Genomic DNA, 9,276 nt, shown 5'->3' on the forward strand with positions numbered 1-9,276 from the left:
ATTGATTGGGGAATGTCACTCAAAGGGTTGACGGTGGATAGGCAATGGCAAACATTCAAAGACCGCATGGATGAACTGTTCATCCCAGTTTGGCATAAAAATAAAACAAAAAAGGTGACTCAACCGTGGCTAGCAAGAGAAATTAGGGATAGCGTAAGATCCAAGGAGAGGACATATAAATTGGCCAGAAAAAGCAGTAAACCTGAGGATTGGGAGCAGTTTAGGATTCAACAAAGGAGGACAAAGGGATTAATTAAGAAGGGGAAAATAGAATATGAGAGTAAGCTTGCAGGGAACATAAAAACTGACTGTAAAAGCTTCTATAGATATGTGAAGAGAAAAAGATTGGTGAAGTCAAGCGTAGGTCCCTTGCAGTCAGAATCAGGGGAATTTATAATGGGGAACAAAGAAATGGCTGACCAATTACATACATATTTTGGTTCTGTCTTCACAAAGGAGGACACAAATAACCTCCCAGAGATGTCAGGGAACATAGGGTCTGATGAAAGGGAGGAACTGAAAGAAATCAGTATTTGTAGGGAAATAGTGTTAGGAAATTGATGGGATTGAAGGCCGATAAATCCCCAGGGCCTGATAATCTACATCCTAGGGTACTTAAGGAAGTGGCCCTAGAAATAGTAGATGCATTTCTGATCATCTTCCAGCATTCGATGGAATCTGGAACAGTACCCATGGATTGGAGGGTAGCTAATGTTACCCCAATATTCAAAAAAGGTGGTAGAGAGAAAACGGGGAATTACAGATCGGTAAGCCTGACATCGGTAGTGGGGGAAATGCTAGAGTCCATTATAAAGGATGTAATAGCAGAGCACTTGGAAAACAGTGACAGGATCGGACAAAGTCAACATGGATTTACAAAAGGTAAATCGTGCTTGACTAATCTACTGGAATTTTTTGAGGATGTAACTGGTAAAATAGATAAGGGAGAACCAGTGGATGTGGTGTATTTGGACTTTCAGAAGGCTTTCGATAAGGTCCCGCATAAGAGATTAGCGTGTAAAGTTAAGGCACATGGGATTGGGGGCAAGGTATTGACTTGGATAGAGAACTGGTTGGCAGACAGAAAGCAAAGAGTTGGAATAAACGGGTCGTTTTCCGAGTGGCAGGCAGTGACTAGTGGGGTACCGCAGGGATCGGTCCTTGGACCCCAGCTATTCACAATATATATTAATGATCTAGACAAGGGAACTAGATGTAATATCTCCAAATTTGCAGACGACACAAAGCTGGGTGGGCGTGTGTGCTGTGAGGAGGATGCCGAGAAACTCCAGAATGATTTGGACAGGTTGGGTGATTGGGCAAAAGCATGGCAGATGCAATATAACATGGATAAATGTGAGGTTATCCCTGTTTTTGCCACCAAAGTGAAGGCAGATTATTATCTGAATGGCAATAGTTTGGGAGAAGGGGAAGTGCAACGAGACCTGGGTGTCCTTGTGCACCAGTCGCTGAAGGTAAGCATGCAGGTGCAGCAGGCGGTTAAGAAGGCAAATGGTATGTTGGCCTTCGTAGCGAGAGGGTTTGAGTACAGGAACAAGGATGTCTTACTGCAGTTGTACAGGGCCTTGGTGAGACCACATCTTGAGTATTGTGTGCAGTTTTGGTCGCCTTATCTGAGGAAGGATGTTCTTGCCATGGAAGGAGTTCAGCGAAGATTCACCAGGCTGATACCTGGGATGGCAGGAATGACGTATGAGGAGAGATTGGGTCGATTGGGCTTATACTCGCTGGAGTTTAGAAGAATGAGAGGGGATCTCATTGAAACTTATAAAATTCTGACAGGACTGGACAGACTAGATGCAGGAAGGATGTTCCCGATGGTCGGGGAGTCCAGAACCAGGGGCCACAGTCTAAGGATAAGGGGTAGGCCATTTAGGACAGAAATGAGGAGGAATTTCTTTATCCAGAGAGTGGTGAACCTGTGGAATTCTCTACCACAGAAGGCAGTAGAGGCCAATTAATTAAATATATTCAAGACGGAGTTGGATATATTTCTTAAGGCTAAAGGGATCAAGGGGCATGGGGAGAAAGCAGGGACCGGGTACTGAATTTGGATGATCAGCCATGATCGCATTGAATGACGGGGCAGGCTCGAGGGGCCGAATGGCCTACTCCTGCTCCTATCTTCTATGTTTCTCTGGAGTTTAGAAGAATGAGAGATGATCTCATTGAAACATGTAAGATTCTGAAGGGGATTGACAGGGTAGATGCTGAGAGGTTGTTTCCCCTGGCTGGAATGTCTAGAACTAGGTGGCATCAACTCAGGATAAGGGGTCGGCCATTTAAAACAGAGATGAGGAGGAATTTCTTCACTCAGAGGGTTGTGATTCCTTGCAATCCTCTACCCCAAAGGGCTGTGGAGGCTGAATCGTTGAGTATATTCAAGGCTGAGATAGATAGATTTTTGGACTCTAGGGGAATCAAGGGATATGGAGACCGGGCAGGAAAGTGGAGTTGAGGTCGATGCTCAGCCATGATCTTATTGAATGGCAGAGCAGACATGAAGTGCCGTATGGCCTACTCCTGCTCCTAATTCTTATGTTCTTATGGTTGTATAAAGCAAAAGGAGGTGGTAATGGGATAAATAAAGGAACAAAACATGGGTCTAGAAGAGGTGTAAATGGGAATAGCAGAAACTAATACAAAAGCAAAATACTGCGGATGCTGGAAATCTGAAATAAAAACAGAAAATGCTGGAAACACTCAGCAGGTCAGGCAGCATCTGTGGATAGAGAAACAGAGTTAACGTTTCAGGCAGACAAACATAGCAAATGATTAGGGAAAAGGATTTAAATTGATAATGCAATTGGAAAAACACAGAGAAAATTAAATTTCCCCCTGATAAATGAAATTATTATACACAGTGGGACATGGAATGCAATGAACAGAGTTAAATGAGCACAGGTTAAACTGCTCTTACATTGATGTTCAAGGGTTTCAACTGAAAGAAAAGGCAGGCTTTCCCCACTCCATGTCGTGGAGATACTGCCAAGTCTACATGGGGTTGCCTCTGCATGCACAGGACCTGTGTGTCATGAACTGGCAGCAAAAGTACCCCAATAAGGGCAGTGTAACAGCATCTATAGAAAGGAATGGAGTCTGGGAGTAATGGAAGCTACATCACTTTCAATGTCGGGACAATGTGACAAAAACAATTTTTTAGAAAGGTAACGGAATGCTAGGTTATTTCACCTAAAAGTAGAATACAAGACTACAAGTTATGATGTTTTACAATGCATTGGTTAAACCACACTTAAAATAATGGCCCAGAATTTGCAGTGGATAATAACAGCGAACGAACAGCATTCACTGTTATTACCCCTTTGAAACTGACCGCAACTTCAGAATGTAGCGCACGCGCATCATAACGCGGAAATCCTGAAGTTGTGGTGGGTCATTCACTGCTCCGACACTGGCTATGCGGATGTCCACCCAGAAAGAAAATAAGAAAATGTAATTTTTTTTTAGATAGTTTGTTCATTTTTATTTCCGGTTTAACTTTTCCACATGTGAGAACCATAGGGCAGGATTTTCATTGGGCCGTGGAGGCGGGATTGGAGGCGTGTGGGGGGTTAAATCCCGAAATCGGGGGGCACGAACCCAACCCGCCTCCATGCCAGTTTCAAAGGAGGCGGGTACCCGACCCGCACTGGGACCCGCCTCCCCGAGGCGGGAAGGGGATTAGTGCCAATTAACTGTCTATTAACAGGTAGTTAACAGGCAGTTTTTAGCCGAATCCCTATTGTCATTGTTGAAATGTGGGATTCCTGACGGCTCCAAACCACGCCAAGTTAGCGAGGCGGGCCATCGAGATGAAGGGCTTGGAGGGGTCAAGATGTCCGGTGTTCAGGTGAGTGATGGGTGCATGAGTGCAGAGGTAAGTGTGTTTGGTGTGTGTAAAGTGTTTAAAGAAGTTGTACTTACATTTACATACCTTTACAGCCTTCCTTCCTTCAGGCCTCGGGAGTCCCTCATCTCACTGGCACAGAAAGCAGAATGGCTGCGAGCTGTCAAAAGTTCCAGCATTCAGCTTTCTGTTCCGGGGAGATCTCTAAATCATCCTGACAGGAAGGAATTAACTTAGAATACAGATTGTCAGTGTTTGACAGCTTCAAACAGCTGTGAAACGCTGATATTTCATCTGTCAAGACAGATGAAATATCAATCTGTGACGTCACCTGTTGCCGGGTGGCTCTTAATTGGCCTGCTGAGCCCGCTGGGCGGGCTCAACAAGGTCAATCAAGTCTAAATTGCGTGGGTTGGCTAGAACGCGATGGAGGCGGGACTACAACCCCGAAAGTTGTAGTCCCGCCTCCTACCCGACTCCTCAATGAAAATCCAGCCCCTAATCTTTGTTTTACTCTCTATAACATTTTTTAAAAGTTAGAATCAAATGAGCTTACTCACTTCCTGGTTCGCTGCCTGTGAGAATTCTGCATTTTGATTGGCTGCTTTAACAGCTTGTTGACATCACAGCAGCTTGCGTTAGGGATTCTCCATTAACTTACACTGATCTCAACTGCACATTGGAAAAGCCAAACTTCTCGCCACAGAGATCGCGAGGTCTTTGTGGGAAGCTTACTGCGAGGCCAGCGGCAAACGCCTTCACTTCGCCACTCACCGCAAATTAGGGGCCAATGTAATTTTGGGCACTACACTACAAAAAGATAGATTGGCATTACAAAGAGTTCAGAAAAAGGTAAAAGCTACAAGAAATGGAAAGAATCTCATGCCTTATAGATGAGAAAGAAGGCAGCTAATAATGGAATTCATCAAAATATCTTGAGCTATTAAATAGTATATAGATTCGGTAAACACATTATTATCTCAAAGTACATCAATCTTTAGGATCGGGGAACATAAATGGAGATTGTTGAAATGTAAATTTAAATCGGGTATCAGGAAATCTTTTTACTGATAAATGTTTGGGGTAATCTGCTAAGTACGGTAAACGTGAGGGTTGTCTAAAATACAATTTGATGTCATGCTGGGAGATTCCATATACCAGAGGGTTGAGCTTTGTTGCCCTGAATGACCTCTTCCCATTTTCATTTTTTTTATAAAAGCAAAATACTGTGGATGTTGGAAATCTGAAATAAAAACAGAAAATGCTGGAAATACTCAGCAGGCCAGGCAGCATCCGTGGAGAGAGAAACAGAGTTAACGCTTCAGGTCGATGACCCTTCGCCAGAACTGGAAAAAGTTCGAGATCTCTAACAAAGGGTCATCAACCTGAAACGTTAACTCTGTTTCTCTCTCTACAGATGCTGCCTGACCTGCTGAGTATTTCCAGCATTTTCTGTTTTTATTTCAATTTTTTAATGTTCTGTTATTACAAAGTTGTTGAGGACTGTGGGTAAGTTGTAATGCCAACTTCACCTTCTCTGGTGGGATAAATATGTCACATGTGAGTAGCACTCTGAAATTGAAGGCACGTTGTGCTACTGAATGATTTGATATTGGGCAGTGTGGGCATACTCCTAAATGTAAGATGCTGAGACCGCTTACGAGAGTGACTAGCATCACTGTACCCATGAATATATCTATGGCAAGATCAGGAACTTGTACCACCTGTATTTCCATAATCATTTTCCCATATTTTCTGCTGCTTACTCACTTGAGGGAAAATCTGTATAATTAAATGTTTTGCATCTAGCACAAATCCATAGTTTTATACCTTTCAAAGGCAGTGTGGCCTCCCAAGCGGTGCGCTGCAAAACACCACGCATTGGTGCGGCAAGAGATCTTAATTAACTTAAATAACACCAGTTATTAACCAATCAAATATCAATTGCCTAAATGTGAACAAATCAAAAGTAGCAAAAAGTACCAATGAAGAATGAATAACCAACAGAGCAATGAGAAAACTAGGTTACAAAATCCATCTGCATCATTGTGTCAAAGAACTCCAGCATAAACAGCAAAAGAGTTGGACAAAAATCAAGTATTTTTTAAAATGCCACTTACTCCTGTCAACAAGTAGTTTGGCACGCGCTCAAAAATAATGTATCACATGCAGGCCAGCGACAAACTAGAACTATGTGTATATTTTTCTTCTTTTGAGGAATAATCTAAATTAGGCCCAAATGCAATTTACTCCACCCTTTCATTTCAATCTCTTGGTTTAAAATTGCTCAAGTATTCATGCCTGCCACAGGGAGTAGTCTGTTGTAATAGTTATGTTACAGAACAATGAGCACCAGTTCAAACTGGGTATGGTTGTAAAGGTCAGATTCTGTTGTTTGTGCCTGAGTTGAAAAGGAACTGAATGCTCAAAACCTGTTACTGAAAGTTTCCACTAACATGCTGTCATTTCTTCCATGGCTAGTGTAAAACCAGGGCAGCACTACATGTACACTGAAGAATTTCTTGATGTCATCAAGGAAAACTTAGACAAGAAGTTGAGTCATTGAAAAGGACCAAGAACAATGAAGCATCTTCAGGATTCATTCCAGGATGCTTGTTACCCAAGGTTTTTTTGGGATGCAGATTTAAGGCACTTCAGGCTGCCATTAGGTTACTCAGGCAGTGGGATTTGCTTTGGTTTGAGGTGACGTTACATTCATTATTGCTGTTGCATGTTTATTGGAACATGGGGGAGTTTAATTAAAAAATGTTCAGTTTCAACTAATTCCTTCTTTTGCGGCAGCAGTTTTGGTACAAAATAACTAATGGTTTCATGCAGTGTCAGAGCCTGTGAACTGTGACAGTGGAAGTGAGACAATTACAACTTCTCTTTATGCCAATTGAAACTGTTCAGTAACCATTGAAACTTTGTACGCATTGATTTTTTTTTAAGTAAAAGGAGCAGTGTGTTTTCAAAATGAATGTACATGTTTTTTTTTTAAAACTGCTGCTCTAAAACCACTTTAACCCTTCCAGGTTCAGATCAGTTAGACCTACAGTGCAGAATGCCCATGAAAGAAGTGCAAGTGGGTGGGAGCCTGCTGTCTGCTTGTCCCACCTATATTTAAAATGGCAGCCTTGACAGTAAGAATTCTAAAATGCTGGTATTTAATTTTAAATATCATATTGATTCTTCTTGCGTGGGTGGGCAGATTAAAATTAAACTGACTTATGGTAATTATGTTACAATCGTTAATGGAAGATCATTCATTACCTACACAAAACATCCTAATTAACAAAAAAAGAAGTGAAACTTAAAATTGAACGACTCCTAACAATTCCATGTTATTATGGACTATAGAAAATAGTGCATGCAGGGCAGAGATATAAAGGTTGTTAATTTATTTACTCCTACTCTGTTCTTCTTCAATCTGATCTACCTATCTGTCCCTCTAGTCAAATCTATCTCTATAGATGGCAGCATAGTTCTACTCTCAAAGCCAGGAAAAGCTACTGGGCTTATCCTCACCTCCCTTACAATGCAAAACTAGTCTATTCCATATAGCACGGAAAGACTGATTTTACATTGCAGGGAAGTTTTGGGATAACTTTTCCTCCCACTAGCATTCCCTGACTCCAGTTTTGACAAGACCTAAATAAACTTTACAGAGGTATGGCAGAAAGGACAGACAGGCACATCAGGTCAGGAGAATGTGGAAGCACATTGCACCAACCGGTTAAGTAGCAGAGGGACAGACATACACGGCGACTTGCAAGTATTGAACAAGAAAGAGGAATCAGGTGGATAAACTGAATCAAATGGAATTATCACCAGCTTAGGCAGTTAGAAAATGTAAAGCTAAAGAGCTAAGGGGTGAGATGCACAGAGAAAGAGCAGAAGAGCAAGAAAAGAAACAAACCAGTTTAAAATAGGGCTAATAATGGGAAACAGCAAGATTGGGAAATGGCAAGCAATTAGGGAGTAAACAAATTCTAGATATTGTGGTATAGTATTTGATCACAGGAGAGGGAGGGATAAAAACCCATCTGGCAAATTCATTTTAGCTGAATTTAACAAGATTCCTGTTTTGTACTCATGCTGATTTTTTCTCACTAAAATTGTCAGCAAGAGGAATTTCACCACAATGGTTTGGCTTTAACTTAAATACGCACCGTGAAAGCTGTGGAAACACCTTTTTTCTATTTTTTGGTGTAATGACAACAGTGTGTACAGGAAAAAGCCAATAGAAATACAGAAGATTGAAAGGTGTGGTCTGCAGTGATTGATCAAGCTATGGGAGCACTCGCTGAGCCTTGTAATCAGATTAAGACCAGTCTATTATCCATGGGTATCTCTTATTTTCTATTCCATCCATTTGTATTTAAAAAATTGATGTTTGTCTTTGAAAATCAATTACGGTAGAATCACTCATTTCAATTTTGTCAATGATGCTAATTAAGGAATAAATATCCTTCAAATATTTTTGTTATAATTCTGAAAAATGGAGCTGTACCAAATAAACTTGCTTTGGAAAGTAGCAGAATCTTTTCCTGCAGCTATTGCAGTACAGTTAGTCTCAGTGGTACACGATTCCTGAAGATGATAGGGTTCTGCAAACACAAGGTTTATTTTGCCTTTTCATTTTAATTTTTCACTTCATCTTCTACCCTCTCCTGAAGATGCTGCCACTTGCTTGAATACCGTTCTACATGTGCTAACAGCCCTCCTCAATCCCTTGAAATGAGGCTTTTTGAATAGTAATGTATAAATGCTTAATGCGGTTGTGTGGAATCCATTGTTCCCTATTCTAAAGGAGATGCTAATAGGTTAGCACTTTTAAAATGGCAGAGAGAGGAATTTCATACCAATCTGTTGAGCACCTCTAAGCTAATATGCAATGCCTAAATTCTGCGCCTAGGTGGCCTTCTTCATATCTGATCCTAGACCATGAGTGGCAGCAAATTATTCAGTTTTGGAGGCATCACATCTGAGCAAGATCCTGTCCTTGTCCAAGATCCACATGTGACACATCCCAGAATATTTGTTATTGCGCCAATGAATATAGATTTTTAAATATAATGACTGTCTGAATGTTTCTTAATTGATACTATTGTAAATATTTTACCTTAATGCATGATTCTATGCCTATACACGTCCACAAATCTCGTGAGCCGAAAAATCCACGATGGCCATAACCCTGCATCAGTACTGAGATGCATCTGCTCGGGTCTCTGGCACGGACCCCACCAAAGTTGGCAGGGTTATGGGGAGGTCCCTTCATTTCAATAGCTTGGGTGAATGCCTGTGCTACTAAGGGCACATCTAACATGCCTGCCTGTGAAAGGAGGCTGTTACTATGCCAGGTGTTTGTTGGGCCAGGGGTCAAGGACTTCCTTGGAAAGCAAGTT

General features: G+C 41.5%; 1 protein-coding gene across 6 annotated transcripts in view; it reads left to right on the plus strand.

Annotated features, from left to right (window-relative positions):
• The window catches only part of LOC147124591 (isocitrate dehydrogenase [NADP], mitochondrial-like), a 94,142-nt gene extending 85,737 nt beyond the window's left edge, over nt 1-8,405 (plus strand). For all 6 annotated transcript variants that reach the window (XM_085990015.1, XM_085990032.1, XM_085990022.1 and 3 more), the window contains one exon: nt 6,350-8,405. In XM_085990015.1, the coding sequence (XP_085846141.1) occupies nt 6,350-6,434 (85 nt within the window). In that variant the 3' untranslated portion in view covers nt 6,435-8,405. The remainder of the gene's footprint in view (nt 1-6,349) is intronic.
• Nucleotides 8,406-9,276: the final 871 nt, after the last annotated feature.

This window comes from Somniosus microcephalus, chromosome 1, assembly GCF_052327205.1.
Source record: "Somniosus microcephalus isolate GS21.2 chromosome 1, FLI_Smic_1.0, whole genome shotgun sequence".
NCBI lineage: Eukaryota > Metazoa > Chordata > Chondrichthyes > Squaliformes > Somniosidae > Somniosus > Somniosus microcephalus.